At 40.1% G+C, this 23075-nt stretch overlaps 1 protein-coding gene across 2 annotated transcripts in view; it reads left to right on the top strand.

Moving 5' to 3' along the window:
• The window catches only part of INSC (INSC spindle orientation adaptor protein), a 216806-nt gene extending 212900 nt beyond the window's left edge, over positions 1–3906 (top strand). For both annotated transcript variants that reach the window (XM_020801414.3, XM_078383904.1), the window contains exon 13: positions 1333–3906. In XM_020801414.3, coding sequence (XP_020657073.3) covers positions 1333–1461 — 129 coding nt within the window. In that variant the 3' untranslated portion in view covers positions 1462–3906. The remainder of the gene's footprint in view (positions 1–1332) is intronic.
• The last annotated feature ends 19169 nt before the right edge of the window (positions 3907–23075 follow it).

Genomic DNA, 23075 nt, shown 5'->3' with positions numbered 1-23075 from the left:
TAGGTCTCACGTATATCGCCTCTGGCTGGTCTTTTGAGATTCCCCCCCCCCCCCCCAGCCTACTGGACTCTGGATTTTGGCTTATGGTCTAGCCCTTGATTTATCTTTTATTAAGCTTTAACAACAAATATAAGCAATAAAAAACACAAAACTAAAACAATACATAGCTAAAACAATAAGAAACAATTAGCAGATAGGAATATGGCATGTAATTATAGGTAATCCAATTTCTTTAACTAAAACAAGGTGCACCCCTTCACCTGAACAAATATGAATACTTTTAGTTATTCAATTAATATTTCAAAGTCTCTTAATCCCTCCAAAATTAGAATGTTTCTTGTGAAGGTAAAAATATCCTTTCCTTTTCCTTAATAAAGATCCTATAAAATCTCATATGTCCTTACGAACAGTCTTATTTAACAATCTTTTTAAAAAATCTTAATATTATGCTAGCTTATTTTTAATAGTAGTTATATTAAAATCTCATTATACCATTCAGATATCTTAAAATTATGCTTTACTTTCCATTAATTACTTTTGCTGCTGTTAATAAAATAGAGATTACTTCCTGTTTTCAGCTCTCTGCATTGACATTATCTAAAATAGGTAATAGTGCTACTTTAGGCAAGCTTCCATCTTTAATTTTAGTATTACATTCATTTTCTTAAAAACCAGCTTCCAAAATTCCATTAAAATGCTAATTTAAATTTTTTACAGTGATTTTAAAAATGATTACTTAAACTGCTAAATGACAACAAGAGTTGGACTAATGATTGACCTTATTTTAATGTGCTATTTTTGAGAAGTACAGTAATTTGTAGGTGCTGGCTATTTTTATTAAAATTATTAGATTTTTTTTAAAAAAAACAAACTGTTGAATTATTGAAAAATTAATGTAAACTTCTTCTGCTTATTCTGTACCTAGAAAACTCTGGAGAGGGTCATCATAAGTCAGAATTGACCTGGCAGCATGCAATAATTATTATTAACATTTCCTAGCTGGGTAATTTTTTTTTAATCCAACACATTAACTCAGCAAAAGAGAACAATTTGGAAAACAATCCCAACAGAAGATGGACTATATGAGCTTCCCCTTCCCTACAGGTTGCTACTGTAATCGTCCCCCACACCCTGCAATTAATTACAGTAAAATAATACTGTTGTTGTGTGCTACATATAATGCATAATGTGTAACTTGGCCATCCGTTTAATATAAATGGTGTAGGTGGACTTCTCAGTGCATGACTCACTTACAGGAAGGGTGAATAGCTAGTAGTGCGTAAAGCAGGGGTTTTATTCTAATACTGCACATTGTCACATTTTTCCTTGCAGGCAGCATTGCGTCGATTAGCTGTGATGAGTCCTGATGGACTTCAAGAGTCTGACTTCCAGCAGTTGGTAAAGCCCCGGCTTGTGGATTCCTTTTTGCTTTGTACCAACATGGAGGAAAGTTTTGTATAAATAAAGGCCCTTACCACAAAGAAAGCAATTAATACTGTGCAGCTACAGTATTATTTATGGTTAATTTATTTTAAATGCTTAGCATCGAAAACCCAACACCGTTCACTTCTAATCCCTCTTCTGTATGCCAGGGCAATTGCTGTGACATAGAAAGGGAGGCCTCTCAATACAGCTCCACCAAAATGTGTTAAGGGTTTGAGTTCTGGCCAGAAGAGTATAGCTGGATATTTATTTAGAGAGACGAGCACATAGGAGAGCCAAAAAATTGCCCTAAATCAATAATGTGTAGTGGGTAGAGTCTATAAATTTGCAGACAATTATAATCTTACTGTTTATAATCTGCACTCCTCTTTTAAAGGGAAATAATATGTAAGAATGTCATTTTTAAAATAAAATGATCATCATCCTGAAGAACATAAGAATATGAGAAGCCTGCTGTATAAAAGTTTCTGTTTCAAAACTTGGAAGATTACTTTAAGGAGGAATGAATTTTTAGCTGCAAACTGAGTTTTCCAGCTGCTTGGGTCAGAAATAAAAGTACTATAATCCACCAATATCATGCCACTTTCTGTCCCCCTCCTTTCACTCACTCCTCTACTTTCTTGCCACTTTTCCTCAACCTACCACCACTTCACCTCCCTTTTGCCCTCTCTAGCCTTGCTCTGCCTTGCCTGCTGCTAACATCACTAACCAGGTACATGCCTGCCGGCTCGGCCTTTCAAAGAAGAGACAGAGATTACCTCCAAGGGTAACCTGTGCACAGGGCTTGGCTCTGTAGAACACTCTCAGCCAGGCTAGCTCTGCAGAGTAAGGCTTTCTGAAGCAACACAGAAGATGATGTCTGTGGTCAGGTGGATTGATGGGGATGCAATTCACCACTTCTTGTGCTCTGCTTTCTGAGTTAACAAGCTCCACTGACCAATAAATAGACTGGTCCTGAGGAATATGATGACATCATGAAGCCATCCATAACTAGTAAGATGAGATTCTGGGACCCTGAATATCCTACCACTATGTGTGACTTACGAACCATGAAGGGAGGCACGTCATCCCAGAATTTCAGGGTTACCCCACCCACCCCGAGTCACAAGCCATAATTGCCTTTCCACTGCTCAGCCCTGTATGGTTTCACCACCTCAGCCTCTTCTTTTTAAAAGTCATTATCCAAGTTGTGCTTTACATAGTTCAGCATTCTCCTTCACAGACTGGTCAACCTGACTAATAAAGGAGATGAGACTCCTTTTCTTCATACCATTACCATTCCTGTGTTTGTTTTCCCTTCAAAGGGTTCATGACACATGTTTATCCATGTCAGTATACCTCTGGACCTCTGTGGAGAGAAAAGCGGTGGAGAATGAGGTGATGGTGTTAGATAATAGCAGCAGACAAACCACCGGGAGGAAAGGTCAGACCTTGCGCTGCTTCTTCATTCAAAGCTGCCTCCTCCTCAATCTGTCTTTTCATATATATTTTTTTAAAAAAAGAGAGAGATTCATGAGTAATGCAGGAGTGCTGACAGAATGATGCTGTAAGACTGCAGATAATCACCATGATGTCTCAGTATTCAGATGGAGACAAATTCCTCTCTGATTAACATGTCTTTGAGGAAAGCCTGTGGATCTAGAGTAAAGTGTTTACCTTTTCAAAAAGGAAAAAAAGAGAAACTAACCACTTTATGTAATTACAGTGTTAAGTAATTTATCAAGATATGTTAATGTTAACAATTAAAAGAGAGAGTGGAAAAAAGTATCTTAGGTAAAATATGGAGTCAGACCAGTTTTTTAAATAACAAAATGTAATAGTGAAAATATAGTTAATGTATATCCGGGATTATGTTAGCACATGCAACCTTTGTTGTAAATAGTCAAGTATCTGCAGTGATGACCAGATGATGGTGAAAATTATTGACATTAAGGAGAACACATCAATTCCCTCTGATGTCTCTTAAGGCCCCACTGATTTCCATGGACCAGTGGGTCTACTTCAGTTAAGAGTCCAAGAGGGACCCCTTGGACCCAATGAACTGAACGCCATTGAGATCAGTGGGATTTAAGAATCTAAATCTGAGAGCACTAATGCAGGCTAAGTGTGCAGAAGGGTCGGTGGCCAAGTGCCAACCACCTGGCTCTGTTCTTGTTGTCTGAGCAGCATGCTTGCCAGAAACATTCTCATATCAGTGATTTCCTGTCAGGTTATTGGAAACATTTAAACTATATATTTAATCATTGGCAAATCTGGCCTGAGCTGCAAGCAGGATAGAGAGGATTCTTTTGCACACTATGCGATATTGGCATATTAATAAAGTTGTGAACGGTAAAATCACATTTAATAGGAAGTAGTTGGAGCTGTTAAATCATTGCTGTCAAAGCACTTATTTGTGTCACCAATGTTAATATTTATATTTGGTTTTGTCTCCAATATTATTAAAGCTTATTTGCATTTAAAGTCCCCAGAAAGTAAAATTCCTTTAGCTTTGTCTACTGTTCATCAATCCATGCTTCAGTTTTGTTTTCTGGCCCAATATGCAACACACAGTTGTGATGTATTTTCTTACGTTATGTCCATCAAGTCTGAAACGACTTACAGCAACCCTAAAGGTAAGTGAGTTACTGTATTTAAAGAATGGCTTTAGCAGTTCCACACCCCCAGTGACCATCCATTGCCAAGTTGAGATTCAAACCCTGCTTTCGGGAATCTTAGTCCATCGCTCTATCCACTACACCACCCTGGGTCTCCCTCGTAGTGACAAACATCTTTGCATATTTTATTGTTGTAGGTGAGAACAAAAGGTTTCAAAGGTATTTTCCATTGTTGGTGAGCCTATAAGAGTTTCGGGTTTTTTTTCTACTTTGGGCACTTTTTATAAAAATGCAGAAGTTATTTGTGGAAGAAATAAACATTTTATGCACAAAACACTGTATTTTGTGCAAAATACAGTTAAAAAACCCTGAAAACACATTTTGTGCAGAGAAGATAAGCATTTCGCTGTGTATATGAGTTTTGGTGTGCACACGCTAACAGTGATTAAAAAAAATGTTGACTTTTTTACTGTCATAATAATATTAACTGTGTGTCGTCAAGGCAGCTTTGACTTATAGTGACCCTTTTCAGGGTTTTACAGGTAGAGAATACTCAGTGGTTAACTATTCCCTTCATCTGGGCGCACCCTGGGATTGTGTAGCTTGGCCATAACTACACTGTACTCATAGGAGGCATAGTGTGGAATTGAACTCCCGATAATGCCTAAACCACTGGGCTATCTGGCAGGAATTGACTTGATGGCATGAAATTATTATTATTTTGCTGTCTTGCAGGACTGAAAAACCTTAGAACAGCTGCCCATTTTTAAAGCAATGTGTTTCAGTTTGTTACATCTTTAGCTCATATAAGAAATGCATTGAGAGGTAGTGCCACAATGCACATAAATGTCCTTGCAACACATGGAAATGTGGAATGATTTGTCTGAATTGTCTAAAGGTACCACTGTTAAGGTGCTGCCCCCCTCAAAATGTGGCAGAAACTGCCCCTACAGCCCCTAGAAGGCACACAAAGGGACTTTTCCAGCACTTTTCCCATTTAAAAATATTTGGGGGGCTGGGGGACTATCAAAATGGCTGTGGGGAACCATATGCCATCCATAAGCCACCTGTTGTCACTCTGATTAAGAACGAAGGGGAAAAACTGTGAAGAGAAAAAGGGGAAAAAGAGAGAAAGAAGTGCTATGGGGAAGGGATATGGTTATGATTTATGTCTGGGATAGTATATATTATTATATAATTTGTGTTTAATTTGTTGTACACTGCACAGAGTAGCAATTTGCTAGACAGACAGTGTATAAATTGAATAAATGAATAATCTGAGGAAGTCCATGAAGCCAGACTGAGAAGAGGAGAGTTGGCTTTGGCTGCAGGGCCGAGCGTTCCCAATCCCTGTTTTAGGGTAAAGTTCAAGCGTGCAAAGGGGTCAGGGGACCCATGTGGAATTGTGTCTATAAAGCCTTGGGGCACCCAGGTTATGGAGATCTGGTACAATGTCTCAGGCTCACAAAGTGATCTGCTCGCCATGTTAAAATGCCCCCTCCATATGGATAATTTCTGAATATGTTGTAACAGAAAGTATTTGCTGTGAAAGGACAATGTGCCACTCATACGAAATTCTATTAGACAAGGCAAGAACAAGAAATTGATCACACACAGATCAGAAATAATAAAATTAAGGACTACAGGTGGAAAACATGTTCTGAAATAAAAGGGTTTTGAATTGCATTGACTTAGAAAAACATCATAGTCAAGTATATCTGAGACCACTGAGATGATCAGAATTGAAGTTAATGACTTATTTTCTCAGACAGGGTCTTTTTCATTAAAAATTAGGCAAACTTGAAAGAATTATACCACAATACTGATTTCTCCTATAGTTATATAAAATCTGGCATGAAATGCAAGTGAAGAGGCTGCGGTAAATCAGAGTTCTTGCTTTCTCCTGCATCATACTATCTCCATATATTTTATATCTATACCTAGAGATTTAATGCAACCATTTCCCTTTAATTTTGTTGCTTTCCAAATATGCCCAGTATTATTTTTTAACAGTGACATCTATAAATCGTTGCTTTTACAAAAATACAAATATAGTATTTTAAAAATACAAAATACAAATACAGTATTTTAAAAATACAAATACAGCATTTTTACACATTGCCCTTCCTCCATACCATAAGCATTCATTGCAATTAAGGTTATCGAAACTCAAATGTGCAATGGCTTGTAACAACCCTTACAGTGGTTTTCAAGGAAAATGAGATATTTAAGGAATTCCACACCACTACCATGAGTTTCCATGGCCAAGTGAAGATTTAAACGCAGGTCTCCTGAATCCTAGTCCATTACTCTATGCGGTACACTACACTGGGTATCCTGTAACAAAGGATGGGGAGAATAATGGAGAGGAAATTAATTAACAAGGATAAAGTTCAGATGTAATTTCTGAGTGATTGCTTACAAAAGGTTTAAACCATGCTTTGGCACCTTTATGCTGGAGAGAAGGGGGAAAATCAGTCCTGGTGAGCTTAGATGTGCAAAAAGCTCTTACTGCTGCTTCCTCCGTTGAGTGTAAAAACAACACCCTCAAAGGGGATGTTCTATGATCAGAGGGAAAGTGGGAATGAGACAGGCTATTTTCCCAGCTGAGTTTTCATTTGATCCATCAATCATTTCTTTTATCGATTTATCATTTATTTCTTAACTCATGTCAAAAGATCTCACTGAAGGGAGCAGACAGTAAATCAAAATTAAACCATTTATAAGAAGTGAAAGTAGTTTAAAATTATTGGAAATGAATTAGACTGACCCAAAGCACAATGAAGCTGTACAATGAATTTAAATCAGTGTACATAATGTTCAATTTATCAGAAATCCACAAGTCAGTTACGCCTCAAAATCTTTGATGAAAGGTCATATGAGACCATTATCAGCGTCAACCAGAACTCCAAGAAAAAGGGACTGGAGTGCCACAGTTATGAAGACTCTTTTCCATGTCTTTGCTTGGCGAACTGCTCCCGTTTATGGGACAAAGAGAAAGGTCTTTTCAGCTGATCTCAATCAGGCAGCTGTCTACATATAAGCAGAGGGCCTCCTTCATGTTCCAAGATATGCCAGCCTGCTAGCAATGGTGTTGCTGTCAAACATCACTGAAATGCGGGGATGCAGTGGCAGATTTACCATGCTGTTCTCCAATGGTCATACTCAGTATTGCCCTGTTTTTCCTGACTCAGCTCAACTTCAGTAATATAGCTGTGTCATATGCTGCTGGACACTGCTTGGATGACCAAATAATTCTAAACATGTGCACTTATAAATCATTCCCACTGAACTCATTGAGCCTTATTCTCAGCAAGAGACTGCTGTTTAGAAGATAGCAAGCCATCTCTTGAGAGCTCTCTGTTGCCTTTCCCACTTATTCCTAGTCATCATCTCATCCACATCCAGAGTTCTGATAACATTTCTGCTGAAGTTTGCTGGCTGTAGGCCAGCAACCTACTCGATTCCAGTCCCAGACATCTTACCTGGAGGCTCACAGAGAAGAACTGCAAAGCTGTTGTTGATGCTGTTGTTTTAAATTATTTCCTTCAAAATATAGCATTCTTTGGAATTTAAATTCAATAAAAATCCTCCAAGGGTTTAGTGATGCATCTACAGAAACCTGAGATAATTCATCAGCTCTACCGAACTGGCAAATTTCAGACAAATCTTTTTCGAATGCAATTAATTTCCCCACAGATGTTCAAATTGAACTCCTCTGGTTCGTGTACATCTCCAAAAAAAAACTTACCAGTCTAAGGAGACAATGTGTAGAAGTCAACGTCCTTTTAAATAATACAGCCCAAGAAATCCATGAACTTCAAGAAATGCACAAAGAATACCTGGTTTGAACTCTTCTGTGTGCCAAATAAGTTGTGTGATTATTGTTAATTTCAACTGAAGCAATTCTGCCCACGGGATATGGAGTTATTTGGACAAAGGACTATTTTTTTCTTGTCCTCTTGAACAGTCAGTTGATAGAGGAGGGCTTTTGCCTAAATGCCCTGTAGATCTTTGAACCTTTTCCAGAAATTTGAGAAGCGCTGCTTTTTCTTGGTCCACCTCGTAGCAGCTGAGACACACAGCTTTTTGGAGTGTTTTCACCTTTTCAGCATATCTCTTCTCCTCCCCTCGATTGATTGTCCTTGCCCATTTCAGAGCCATTGTGTCTTCAACCTTTGTAAGAGACATCTTTTTTACTTTCTGTTTATTCATAGTAGAAATTCCTCTTCAAAATCACAAATCAACACCAGATTCAAATGAAGACTTATTGGTTTGGCCTCTTTCACGCAGATGGACTTAATAGCTTCTCCTTTCTTTCTTTTATTAAAATGAAAAACCCTGTATTGCTTGCATGTTTCTGGAAGCCTTAAGGTTAATAATTAACCAATTTTCTCAGGGCTGACTGCTCTTATTGTTTCCCTACTGTGCCATCCTTTTAGTTGATTTAATAAATTGCCTGGAGAGTTCAAGGGGGAAACAGCCTTTAATTTTGTACCTGCCTTTGAAAATAATTTTTAATTTAAAGGCACTGAGGCAGATGCTCACTTCTTGATGAAGAGGAGGTTTCACTATTATTATTCAGGGTTTTTTGAGAAAGGTGATTATTATATAAATAATTCTATGTTTGCCCCTTTCTAATTTGTTTCATTTTATTTCTTGTTTATTTCATTCTTCCCCATAGAAACATACACAGTACTCTTTTACATTCTAACCCTTTTGAAGCACCAATGATATTTTGTTTGGGGTCCAGCTTGAATTTGCTATATGGGGGAAAGTTCATTTCACCTTAGATCAGCTAAAGGTTTGGAGCTTACTCTAATCTGATGCACATCCCTACTCAAATAGTTTGTATGGAACACAGATGAATGACTTAAACTGCATAAAAACAAATGCCTTGGTTCAGTATTCTAATAATGTAAAATGCTCCTATACTTAGAATTTTTGCAACATTTGGGAAAGCTCTACTTTTCCCCTTTACAAACACAGTATCTTCAAAAAGTTCTTTAGCTTTCCTCAGTTATCAACTGAGAGGGCAGTGCTGACATCTACTGGAAATGTAAGGTGTTTCACTTAAGTCAGCTTGCTAGATGCTTTTTGTCTGACATTCTGAATTCAATCACCAGTGGATTTCTAGAAATGTTTATTGTTTGAAATACATCCCTCTGTTCTTTGTGTCACAATATTGTACTCTGAAAATGTTCTTGGGATGGCTGTTTCTTGTCCTTAAATAGAATAGCATTTTGTGGGGAACCTCCAATCATGTTTAGTTTTGTGAAAAGGGGCAGGCGTGGCTTGCAGGGACTCAGGGGGATGGAAAATAGATTAAGTATGGCTCCCTGACCTTCCACAGCTGCCCACTTCTGCTTTAATTTAAGTACTACCTTCTGCCATCATTAGCAGTGCTAAGCAGGGCTGAGGGAAGCATTTTCTTTGCAACTATAGATCATCATCACCTATTGGTAATGCACCTTCCCACTCAACATGCCCAAAGTGGCTCACAACATATGCCACAATGTATGTCCCCTCATCAGTAAAACTGTGATCCTGGCTACCCCCCTCCTGCACCCAGAGGTGATGGCTCTAGGTCCTCTACCATGGACTCCATGGACTCAGCAGGCAGGTTAACAGGCTTGATGGAGTTTTACTGAGGTGCTCAACATGTCACATAAGTCCTCCTCATGGTCCCTTCCCTGGTTCCCAGTAGTTTTTTTGGGCCATGGTTAGGCTCAGCAAATCCAAGGCCTTAATAGTCTACAGAGGGGGCTGAGTTGAGGTCACTAGCTTCAGGGGCCAGGCTTTCCTCAATGACGGCCGGTATTTCTATACAGATGTTGACCCTTCAGCTTCAGCTGCTCCTCGCTTTCCCCAGCCAACTGCACCATCTACTAGTGTTGTTAGCATCATCTCCAGCCTTTCTTCTGGGTGACGGTGTCATGTCCCTGCTGCACTGTGGAGGGACTTCCTGGTCATCTCTCAGCTGGTCCTGGCACAGCAGGGAGTGATGCCAGCTCACAAGCTCTTGCTTCTGGGTGAAGGTTGTCTAGGCACCCATTCAGGGATCCATGACACAAAGGGTCCATCTATCTCCTCCTCCCCCAAGGTGCAGAAGATGGGCACCAGCTCCTCCAGTGCTTTCTCCTTTTCTTCCTCTTCCAAGTGTTCCCAGCTGTTCCTTTTTGTCCACCAGCTGGTGGCCTTCTCCTGGGCCCACAGTTCCTCTGCATCTAACTTCTTGTCCCACTGTGTCCTGCATCTCCTTCTTTGGGCTGCCCTGGACATGAGGTCTGGGGAAAGTCCTCTGGTGGCCTTGCAGACGAGGTGGATGGCTCAGCTGGGACAGAAGAGCCATCCCGTTTACAGTGGAACAGCTATGAAACACGCAAATAAATGTATCAAACATGATTAAGTATTGCATCAAAAGATAAATAAATACAACACTAAATTGAAAATATAAAGGAATATAATATAGCAATTTAAACATGAGAGAGGTTAAAACAACACAGATGAAAGACAAGGCTAAAAACATCACAGTTCCATGCTGGTCAATGACCGTAATAAACATTTATTATTATTATTATCACAGTTCTAGACAAAATTAACTTAGGGCTTTCTAGCATCAGTCTACACATTCTGGAAGGCATCTCCACTTCTGTCAGTCTTCCTCTCAACTCTCACCTGGGTCTGCTCTTTTAGTTATTTCATTTGTGCATGTGTGTGTGTGTGTGTGTGGGGGGGTGCTTTTGTATGTGTGTGACTGCTTTTGTATATGTATCAAATGAATACCTGCTACTTGTCATCCTTGACTCTCCCCACCATTAGCTGTTATGCCTTTTGCCAACCATCATGACCCTAGTTGCCACTGAGTAAGCTCATGTTTACTTTTCCATGAATGATAAATTATGAAAACAACAGCTGCAACAACAAAAACAATAATAACAACAATAATAAAACCCATGGAGAGCAAGATCAATGAAAGAAAGTGAGTCAAACCATGTGCTATGAGAAACAAAGGTCTACAAAGGTCTACGCAAGAGAGCATCTATTCTAAAAATGAGCACATCTTTATTCCCTGGCCCATGCCAGGGACTGGCTAAGGGGAGCACAACATTATTAGTTTTCTTGGGTTTTTCAGCAGCATTTGTTTCTATGGTATCCAACTGGATCACCTGGCTAGGGTACGGAAGGCATTGTATTGCAGTGATTCCAATCCTTCCCTGGGTTGATAGGGCTAATGTGTCACCTCTTCCTTGACTCCTAACAATTGTCAACAGTAGACTTCAGACTACGAGGAATTGTTTTCAGATAAATCTACACAGGAAACATTCCTCATCTGAGAAGAGCTTTTATTTTTGCAGAATCTAGATTATTCCACTGTACTTTAAGCAATAATCTTCTTATCTTCATAATTTTCCGTAAAAATCTGCCCCATTTCTGAGCAGAAAATGAACTGAGTAACAACCAAGCTGATATAATTATGCTCTCTTTTTATAATTGAGCAAGCTTGTATTTTAAAAATAGTAGAAAAATCATTCCAAAAAAGTAAAATATTAATATTATTTCAAACATAGCTAACGATAAATACTATAACCACATTATATAAAAAGCATATAATTACCCTTTAAGAGCAATAGGTCAGGTTTAAAAATAGGTACAGAGATGCCAGGTAAAATATTCTCTTACCAAATACATACAAACCAGACACCAAAACATCAATTAGTTGAACATATTCCTCCCTTCTCTACCACACCTACATCTTCTGTTGTTTACCCTTTTTTTCAAACCCATTACAGTATGGCTGAGGTTTATCTACCTGTGTTTAGCAATTCAAAATTACAAATATGCTTTTTAGTTATATATCCTGCTGATAAACATGGTTGTTACTATGAGATTACAAAGCATTTTATTCATTATTAATGTGCCATTTAATTATCCATTTTCTTTGATTAAACTGGTTGCTGCTAAAGCCAAAAAAGCAAAGTGTGCTGCTTATATACTGCCACCTAGCACTTAAAGCTAGGTGCTGGAGGAGGCTCTTGAGAGTCCCCTGGACTGCAAGGAGAACAAACCTATCAATTCTAAAGGAAATCAACCCTGAGTGCTGACTGGAAGGACAGATCCTGAAGCTGAGGCTCCAATACTTCGGCCATCTCATGAGAAGAGAGGACTCCCTGGAAAAGACCTTAATGTTGGGAAAGTGTGAAACGAACGAACGAGCACTTAAAGCACTCGGTGGGCAGTTTACAAGTTGATTATGTAGGCTATACACTGCCTCCCCCCAGCAAGCTGGTTGCTCATTTTACCAACCTTAGAAGGAGAGAAGCTAGAGTCAACCTTGAGCCGGCTACCTGGGATTGAACCCCGGGACGTGAATACCGTTTAACCAGTGTGCCACGAGGGTCCTTCTTTATCTTTGCATCCTTGTTCATAATAAAGCTTGGAAGCATTAATTCTGTCAGTATAAAACATTCCTCTTAAAATACATTTTATCTAGTCACAGGTTCCCAGCATACTTAAAAACAGTTTCCCATTTTAATCATTGCTTTCTAAAAGTTCTGAAACTTTTTTTATTTTTTCGTGATAATTACTACATGAAACGTATCGCGTTACTGTATTTCACTTTGGATGATTACAGTCTCTTTTTATTGGATCACTATAAAGAGCCATATTATTCCAAAAAATTGTTTTCTGTCTTATTTTACTTCTTTCCCTGCCAAAGAGAATCATTGTAGCAAATTTTATTTTTGCTTTATATTCTGACAGGTTTTAATTTTAGAGCTTTTAACTGTCAGATTCCATTCTGCTTTGACAATTCCTATCAGGAAGTACACAAAAGACGGTGCTGGGGAGCACTTACCCCACCCAACCTGAAATAATGAGATGAGACACAGTAATATGGGTTAAAACTAGGGCCACAACTTTATTAACTATTTAACTTTTAACTACCCCTTTTTTACAAGGGGGGCAGCTGTAGTGCTAACAGGTCTGGAACCCTCATCATTCTTGACCAACCGGTCCAGACTTTTGCCCCTGGGAGTTCCTACCCTGAGAGGGTGCTGTTGAACTGTCCAGCACCCTCTCGGCTATCCACCCGGAGTACCCGGGGCCACCCCCTACCCGAGTCTCTAGACTCCAAGTGCCCAGCGTCCCCTGGGGTCTCCCTGTTTTCTGTCCTCTCAGCCAAACCTCTGTAAATGCAAATCTGAGAGGAGGGATCCCTTGCACCCTCTGGGTGCCCACCCTGGACCTCACCTGAACCTACCCTGTTTAGCACTACCCGCCATTGTGACTGTACTGCCAGTGACTTATTTAGCTCCCATGTGCTTCCTGGGAATAAGAATGGGACGGGCAAAAAACCACCTGCACCACCAGAGCCAATTTGGTGCAGGTCAAAAATTCCCATCCAGCCCCGAAGCGACCAGCTACTCTCATGCTTACCCTGGGTCGGAGGGTGGGTCACTCTCGTCAGGCAGAGAAAAGGACGGAGCAGGCCATGAGGCCCATTTTAGAAGCTAGCATTGAGTCAGGCCTGCCTGTCACTGGTTGTTGTGGGTTTTTCGGGCTTCTTGGCCGTGTTCTGAAGGTGGTTTTTCCTCATTTTTCGCCAGTCTTGCTGTCCTGTGAAGATGCCGGCCACAGAGACTGGCAAAACGTTAGGAAAAACTACCTTCAGAACATGGCCAAGAAGCCTGAAAAACCCACAACAACCATTAGATCCCGGCCGTGAAAGCCTTCGCGAATACACTGCCTGTCACTCTTTGAGTGTGCGGGCAAAGAGTCTTATTCAAATTTAGAATGCATCCCACTGATTTCATTGAATCTACTCTCAGTAAAAGTCTAGATCCAACTTTTATTTATAGTATCACCACTGCATCCGATAAACTGAGGTGACATGGGTATTAAGATACAGATTTGAAACCTCTATAGCAGTGGTGTCGAACTATGGCCCTCCAGATGTTCTTGGCCTTCAACTCCCAGAAATCCTGGCCAGCAGAGGTGGTGGTGAAGGCTTCTGGGAGTTGAAGTCCAAGAACATCTGGAGGGCCACAGTTCAACACCACTGCTCTATAGGGATGAATTATATTTGTGACTCGGCCATTTTGTGCTGGAATAAAGAGCATTATATTTTCTGCATCCTGGGACTACAGTTTCCCATTTTAAAAATCTAATATCTCTTCCTGGATGACCATGTTCTTTTTCCTTTGCATCTTTTTGAAAGTCCCTGATGACTGTTTCAGTCCCTGGTCACAAGGCACTGATTTGAAATGCCTAGAAAACATTTTGTTGATGTGCATTTAAGAACATAATATGCTAGCCTTATTCCTTACGTGGTACAGTTTTAATTTATTAAAATAAGCACATTGAACTGCATTTTCCAAAAGGAGGATTTTGGCATGCTCTGATGTGAGGTGAAAGGATGTGCTACATTATGTTCAGATCTGGAACTGTTTGGCTGTCATTCAGCATTAGAGTGAGAAGCTCTGACATGACAGTTTCCTGAACTGTATCAATGTGTTTTAATCTTGCAAACTAATTTTGTTCCTCCAGCCAGGCAGACCAGCATTGTGTTTCAAATTTGCTGTCTAACCCGTTTCTGTCTACCCATCAATCTCATTTAACTTCTTTTCAACTGTCACAGGTTGTTCATTGCCCAGAAAAAGTTCACCGAGATCCACACGTCCTGTGCAACTCAGTGATCACATTTTCCTGCTGACTTTGGTCATCTTGTACTAAAACAAATCTTCCCTTTAATTTATGTTTTACTAAAATAGAACTTCCTTTAAACCTAGTAGTATCTCTTCAGCTGTAATTTCACTTATCTCATAACCCTCTATCCCTCCCTGTGAAGTGCACAGTATATGCTATAGGTTACAAATAAGATGTCCATCAGATGGTGGGAACCGACGTGGAAAGAGAGACCTCTGTTCTCAGCTCTTTTTGTGTTACCTTGGCCTTTACCATTGTGATTAACTTTGTTGTTCAAATAAAAATAATGGTGAGTACACAAGCACTCACATATGTTAGTGCTTGTGTACCCACCATTGTCTCTTTTAGTCTTAGAGGTCCATTTTTAGGGATAGACATACAGACCTCCTCATAGTTAAAACATCTGGTCATTTCCTACCCTGCTATCCTGCTTCTCCAGTGCCCCTTTAATTTTATATATTACCTAGACTGATGAAGTGTTCTGGAGAACGCTTTTATAGAATGCCAGCTGGTCATAATAAAAGTATTTTTCAACTGTGGATATGGATTTGTTCAGTGCAAGGATGTCTGTGTATAGCAAGTTGAGTGACCCCAACCCAGAATGAGGTAGTCTGAGATCCTTAGTCCAATATATCCCTTTTGCATTAATTTAGCCCTGTGATCTTACCATTTAACCCCCCATCCCACCCCATCAAACAAATATACAACTGTAACTCAAGACAATAAGTCGTACATTTGGCAAAATGGCTTCTGGCCTCTGAAAGATATGTCAACCTTTAAGTCACCACAAGACACTTTATTGTTTTTGCTTCAACAGACTAAATCACCTATCACAATAGAAATGATACAATAATCATGTGATGTATTTCTCCCTTACAGTCACTGTTTCTCAATGGCTTCCTCCCTTCATCCCCATGACAGGTGTGGGATCAACACCTGACATGATATCACCATTCCTTAGTTTTTGGGTACCAACCTTGCAGAAGCAGAACACTTATAAAAACACCATTGCTTTGAGCCAGTGAATCCTTATGCCAGTTATAAGGTGGAGGCCAAGACTTAAGAGCCATCTCACACACAGGAAAAGCAAACTTCCTTCTCCAGCCCTGTCTCAGCCTCGAGAGATCCAGAAAGCATAGCAACTCCCTAGGGCTTCAGCTTTTACCCCGAGGCCTGCCAACCTTAGAGACAGCTCCTCTTCTATCGCCTGTTTTATAATACCAGGAAGTAAAGCATGGTATTCTAAAAACAACCCAGATATTGATTCATAAGAACATAAGAAGAGCCCTGCCGGATCAGGACAAGGGCCCATCTGTGATGCAGCGGAAATCCTAAAGGGCTGCTGGCATTCAGTCAGAGAGTTCAACAAGCAACTTACCATATTTTTCCATGTATAAGACTATACTTTTGTCTAAAATCTTTAGACCACTGGTTCTTAACCTTCGGTTACTCAGGAGTTTTGGACTGCAACTCCCAGAAGCCTTCACCACCAGCTGTCCTGACTGGAGTTTCTGGGAGTTGCAGTTCAAAAGCATCCGAGTAACAAAGGTTAAGAACCACTGCTTTAGACTACAAATTGAGGGTTGTCTTATACACGGAAGTAAGCTGAGGAGAGAACAAAAACAAGTGGAGGGGAAAGCAGGGATCAAAGCAATCCTGCAGCGCTTTGATCCCTTTTCCCCCACACTTGCTAAGCCCCACTTAAGATTTCTTAATTTTGGATTAGAAAAGTGGGGGCATCTTATACATGGGGGCATCTTATACACGGAAAAATACGGTATCTACCACCTTTGTGCTGGGGCAAATCGCAAGACCTCAGCAGTGCGTAGCATAAGCCCTTTGAACAAGTCTAACCTAAAAAGAACACTTTACACTTACTCAGTACTTTGCAAGTACAGGCACATGGGCTTTGTGATTCCTTAGAACTCATAAAGCTTAGTTAGGTAGGACTCTTAAAAGATAGCTAGTTTGTGGCCCTTTCCGCCTCCTGGATTTAGCCAAATCCTGCTGTTCAAGAGACTAGTCCCTTTGTACAATTTTATAATAAAATTTTATTAGAAAAATAGAGTTTCATAGAATCAGTTTATATTGTACAAGCATTAGCATCAAGAACAGATTCAAAGATCATTGCAGTTAAATAAAATAACTATTTCCCATTTGAAATAATAAACAATAATTAAGCTAACTAAGGTGAGCTATAGTGGGCTAGCCCCACCTCCTTATTTCTCCTTACTTACATCCTCTTTCCTTCATGGAAACGAATCCAGATCAGAACAACACACGAACCACCAGACTCACATAATGTTACTTTCCAGTTGAATTGAATAGGATTACTTTCACATACACCATCGTCCATTTTCTACCTTCCCAAACTCCTCCCTTCTTCTTGGCCTTTCTGGCTGTTAGCCAATTAACTTTAAGAGGCTGTACTACCTCTCTCCTTATTCCCATGAGAGTCCAGGTCTTGTTTATCTCTTCTCCAACTAGCTTGGAATGTTGAGTCTTCCATGGGCTCTCAATTTGACCTTCATTGTTACCTCGAACCAGGATGTACCGGAAAACACTCTTCAGGAAAACACTCTCGTGATGCATAGAAAAACACATTCCAATGTTTCTCAAATCATCTTCACACAGAAACTGTCTGACTCCATTTTACATTTCTATCACTACATATCCCATCATCATGACACCATCTAGTCCAGCTTCCTATATCTCACAGTAGCCCCACCAGATGCCTCTGGGACCACATGAGATAACTAGATACCTGTCTCCTGATACCCCCTCCTCTGCATCTGGCATTTGGAGGTACCTTCCTTTTAATCCTGAAGATTATACGTCCCCATCATGGCTTGTAACTTGTGATGGACTTTTCCTCCAGGAATTTGTCCAATCCCCTTTTAAAGGCATCTAGACCAGATGCCATCACCATGTCCTCTGGCAAGAAGTTTCATAGACTAACAATACACTGGGTAAAGAAATGTTTTCTTTTGTCTGTTCTCACTCCCCCAACACTCAATTGGAGTGGATGTCTCCATCAAGGAATACATACCAATATATGTCTTAGAGGTTAATGTGAATACATTCTTTGTGGTCACACTGGCCAGGTTTTTAAAAGTGGCCTTCAACCACATACAGTTCCCTCTTACTTGAGCAATGTTGTATGGGTGAAGAGGGGATTGGGAAAACAGGGCTCAGTATTGCAAGAACTGCCTGGATTGCTGTTGGGCCCTAAAAGAAAGGCAACCTAAAGTGGTCATAAGACCAGATAGGTGAGATATAAACAAGCAAGCAAGCAAACAAACAAACCCAATATTAAAACCATATGTTGGATGACAGTTCCCAGAATCCCAGGCTCTTTGGAGTATTCGAGGATATTTATTCCCCTAAAGTAACTTCTCTAGGTTTCAGTTGAAATGCCATTATTCTTTTAATGTACAAGCATATTGGAAAATGGTGTGGGTTGGATTTCCAGAGGGGCAGCCATGTTCAGCTATTGCAGTTAAAACAACAAAGTCTTTTGTAGACTGATGAACTTAAAGGGCTTTGAGTGCTGTCTGGCTGTTATGGTAAAAAAGTACAGTGGTGCCTCGCTTGACGATGTTAATTCGTTCCAGCGAAATCGCTGTAGAGCGAAAACGTCATCAAACGAAAATTTAAAAACCCATTGAAACGCATTGAAAACCGTTCAATACATTCCAATAGGCTGAATTCCTGCTCATCCAGTGAAGATCCTCCATACGGTGGCCATTTTTTGTGCCTGTATAGCGAGGAATCCGTCCTAGAAAACAGCGGGGGTCCATTTTGACAGGCGGCAGCCATTTTGAAAACTGACAATCAGCTGTTTGCTGATTATCATATAGCAAAAAATCGGTTCCCGAAACGGAACCGATCAACGTGAAGCGAAAAAACCCAATCTAAACATTGAATCTGCTTAACTTCAACATTAAGTGGATTCGTCGTTAAATGGGGTAATCGTCCAGTGGGGCACTGTATGCAGGAATTTTAAATGAGATCACATATTGCTGGTGATAGCATGGTGTTTAGTCAAGTGACGATCTAAAACATTGCAAAGTGACCCTAACTGATATTCTCAGTGATGATAATAATGATGATGACGGTGATGAATGAAAGTGCATATGTCACGTTGAAAAATGTTTATACCAATAATCTTTTCACTTTTTCCTATTTAATGTTTGCTTCATTGGCTTCATCTTGCACACATTCTTAAAGAGAGAAAGAGAGAGAGATGCACCATGTTTTCCTACCAGGCTTGTAAATCTTGGCATCAAACGAAGGCTAGCAGCAGGTTCAAAAGCAGCTCTCGCATCTGGTTTCTTGGATTGGTGAAGGAAGGGGAAGGTGTATAATCCATGGACAATGAGCTCATTTGTTGCAAGTGGAATGTTCAGCTGTGTCGATCTGACAGCACCTCCCCCATCTATGATCGTACTTATAGAAATAATGGTTCTAGTCTGAAAGGAAATTGTTCTGCTTTTCTAATAGTTTAACTTGCAAACTTTAATAACATTAACAAAATGAAATGTTAAATAAGTGGGCACCAAACTGTATTAGACCCACCGTAATTTCCTAGAAATGGCAAATACAATCAGCAAAATGCTGAACTCCTTTATTATGTAATTGTGTTTTCAGAGAGTCAGCCAGACTCACTAGCTAAGCTGATGTCAGTTCCAAAATATGTGTATAATGGACTATGTGCATCTGTTAAATATAAATTTCATGGGCAAGGCTGGTGCCAAAGTAAATGCATTGGCTCACGCTTTCTGTGTCTGCATTGATATTACATGAATGTGAATAAGGTTGATGCAATTATTTCAGGGTAAGTAGTTTGAGGGCTGAAAACTGTATGATTCCTCGCAGCCTAATGCATGCCACTTCAATCACACCTGTAAAGTTTGCCCTTGATACATATCTTTTCCATTTCTGTCAGTGGTTCAGGGACTGGGATTGTAGTGAACATTATGAAGCATATATTCTCAATACAGGCTGCCCCCACCCCCAATTTTTCAATGTAGCAACTAGAACCCTTTTCTATGTTTTCACACTCCAAGACACCTTGCTGCTGCCACTAAGGTGAGTTGCTTTTTACTGACAGAACTTTTGACTGTCAGAAAAACTGCTTTCATCAGTGGCAGTTTGTCGATTCTAGAAAAAAAAGATGAATCAAGTCATGTCAGTTTCTAATTTTTCTAATCTCAGATTCGCAGACATTCCTGAGCTTGTATATCCAGCAAACTGCATTGCCTCCTGATGTCTCCCTTAGGATCTCAATCCCTCTGATTAAATCTCATTTGTATGGAAATGGCAAAGATCAAACTTTTAGGAAAACACACCCTAAAAGTTTCAGAAAGATAGGTCCAAGAGTGAATTAGTTACAATGACTGAACTCCAGTTTAAGACTTTGCTTAATATTAAGGTGAACAGCACTATATCAATGGCCATTTAACTCCCCCCTTGGTCAGGAGAAGGCAAAACATGACAAAAGAGGTGATACACAGAAAAGGGAAATTCTGTATGGAAATTCATTAAAGTGGATTATAAAGGGGGGAATTGAAAAGGAATCTGGAGGAGGAGGAGGAGGAAGATTACCAGGAGAAGGACCAAAACAAGGAACAGAAGGAGAATGAATGCATTGGGAAGTTTTTAAAATGCATAAACATTTTCCTCTTCTAGCAGGCTCAGGTGTATGACCTATGACAGGATGAGAGGCTGCTGTGTCATTGCCCTTGAAACATTGACAGGATTGCGGTCTCTTGTATTTTGTGTGGCTACAGCACACTACACACTACACATCACTCTCATCCGACTTAGGGATTTCCAAGTAATTCTTGGGAAGAATCCTGCCTCAAATCCTGCAGATCAATGATCTGCCTCTTTATGCCCTTGGTAAGTAGAATAAGGGAGGAAATAATGCCAAAGGAAAGTACAGATGGGTGTCGTCCATCAATCACACTGACAGATAATCTCTCCCTCTTATCACAACAATACACCCACAACAAAAAACACACTGATCACCACAATCACCCATCTCCTGAAAAGGACAAAAGCTGATCCCAGAGCTACAAATACTCAACTATTCAAACATACTGCACCAGAGCACTGCCAGAGTTCTGACTCCTGACCTCTGAAGATGCTGGCCACAGAGACTGACAAAACATTTAAGAAGAACAACCTTCAGAACACGGCCAAAGAGCCCCAAAACCCCACAACAACCATCAGATCCCGGCTGTGAAAGCCTTTGAGAATACATATATACCTGCACCTTTCCTAAAAGTGAATAGAAGAAAGGAAACATTTCTGGAAGAAAGGGATCAAAATTTCCCGAAATCCCATCTTCCCTAAAGGGTAGGGAATCAAGCTGCCAGTATCACTAGGAGTGATAGTAGAAAGAAATTTGCTGCAGAGGAAGATGATCAAAACCTTTGTGCAAGAAGGGATGGTTGGTACCCCATGCAGGCTCAAAGGGGGAATTCACAAGTACCTCGGGTGCACCTCTTGGAATGACCAAATATTTCAGCCCACCCATCCCTAACCCAGCAGCAAATTCGAAGTCATTTTCTCACTTCCTAAGAATTTCCAAGACACACCAAAGCCAGGCACAGAGTGGAGTGCATCCAGTTTCCTTCTTTTCCTTCCTTCCTTAGGAGTGATGGGGAGGAGTTTGCCTGCAACCTTTGCTTCTCACACTAATCACCAGAGGGGACTTTGCAGCTATTAATGCCGCTTTTCACTCTTTCTGCCGTATGAAGGGGTCACATAAACACTGTGGACTATTTTCACCATACATAGTTTAAGTAAAATTTTAAATGGCTACCTTCTTGCTGCCCAAAAACTAATTCAAAAGGATAGCATACAGTAGTTTATTTTTAACTGATGCTGACAATGTCTTTCAAAGAAGCAAGGACAATAAGACATTGAGATGTATGGTTCTCATCTCTTTAAATCCCTTTTAAAATTTGAAGAACTGGAGCTGAATCAAATAGGGAGTAGAAATATCTCACTGAGCAAATGAAAAAAAATAACTTTTTGAGTATAGAACTCCAGACTTTGGGCATTGACATGGCATGGGCGGGGGGGGGGGCATCAACTACTGCTCGACCTCCAGTGTGCAGACAAAGATCGTACCAATTTCCTTTCCTTTTTTCCTCCACTGACGGTTGTGCAATTTACCCAGATTTACTCAATTTATTCAGCCAAACTTTTTGTCAAAGTAGGAAGGAATACTCTCCGTTAGTAACTGATTTCTGCCTTGTGTGTCATATTTGCCACCCTCCCTGTCTGGAACACAGGCAAGCACAAATTAAAAAGAGAAAATGCAAAGAGCTGCAAAAAGGAAAGCCAGCAGGAGGCATAAAAAAGTAAATCATAAAGCAGTGAGGAAAAAGATAGATTAGGTTGTATTTCTAATACTACTGTAACTCCCCCACTTAAATCTCACATGGATGGCAAAATTTCATACAGAGAGAGAGACTGTAGTAGCTTAAAAGCAAAGAAGAAAAACATCTTCAGTGCATTGCTTCCTGAAAATTAAAATTACACAATAGCAATCTTTCTCTATTCTCCTTCTCTTTTCTCTCATAATATGGCCACTGCTCAGGGGGACACAACATTCTCTCCCAGGTGATGGTGGGAGTTGTAGTTCTAACAGACATGGATGTCCCAGGTGAAATTGGGCTTTTTATTGGCATCCGGAGAGCCATTCACCTTCCGCTTTGGCTTCCTGATTTTGTTACAGTGTTATTTTCATTTTTGCAGCGAGAGCTTTAAAACAACCACAATGACACCTTTATAATGCTTGAAGAACTGAAGAAATATGTAGCACTTTGGAGAACCCTCATTCGATCTGAACGCTGCTTAGGAGATTCTTGCTTCATTTTGGATCTGTTCAGAAACTAACAAGACCCCCAACTCTGTCGCCGCTGCTTTGCTTTGGATTCTGAACCATTTTTGAGGCCAGAACCCATCCCTACATATAAATACATTTTCAGAAAAAAAATATTTGGAGAAAAGACAGACTATGGGCATTAAAATAAAAACCCTTATACATGGGAGTAAGAACACAGTAGACTTTATTTCTGAGTGAATCTACATTGGTTTACACTATCAAACAACTGCAGTCCTATGAACACTTTCCCCAGGAGCCAGCCTCATTGAACACTGAATGTGCTACCATGATGCACATGCAACATACAGGCAACCCTCGATTTACAAATGGCCCTAGTTACAAACATTTCGACTTACAAACCGCTCTGATAGAAAAATATTGACTCAACTTGCAAATTTAGATTCGAGTTACAAACAAAAAAACGC

The sequence above is a fragment of the Pogona vitticeps genome, chromosome 1 (assembly GCF_051106095.1).
Source record: "Pogona vitticeps strain Pit_001003342236 chromosome 1, PviZW2.1, whole genome shotgun sequence".
NCBI classification, from domain to species: Eukaryota; Metazoa; Chordata; class Lepidosauria; order Squamata; family Agamidae; genus Pogona; species Pogona vitticeps.
The sequence above is the reverse complement of the archived record's forward strand: the minus strand, read 5'-3'. Positions and strand labels throughout refer to the sequence as shown.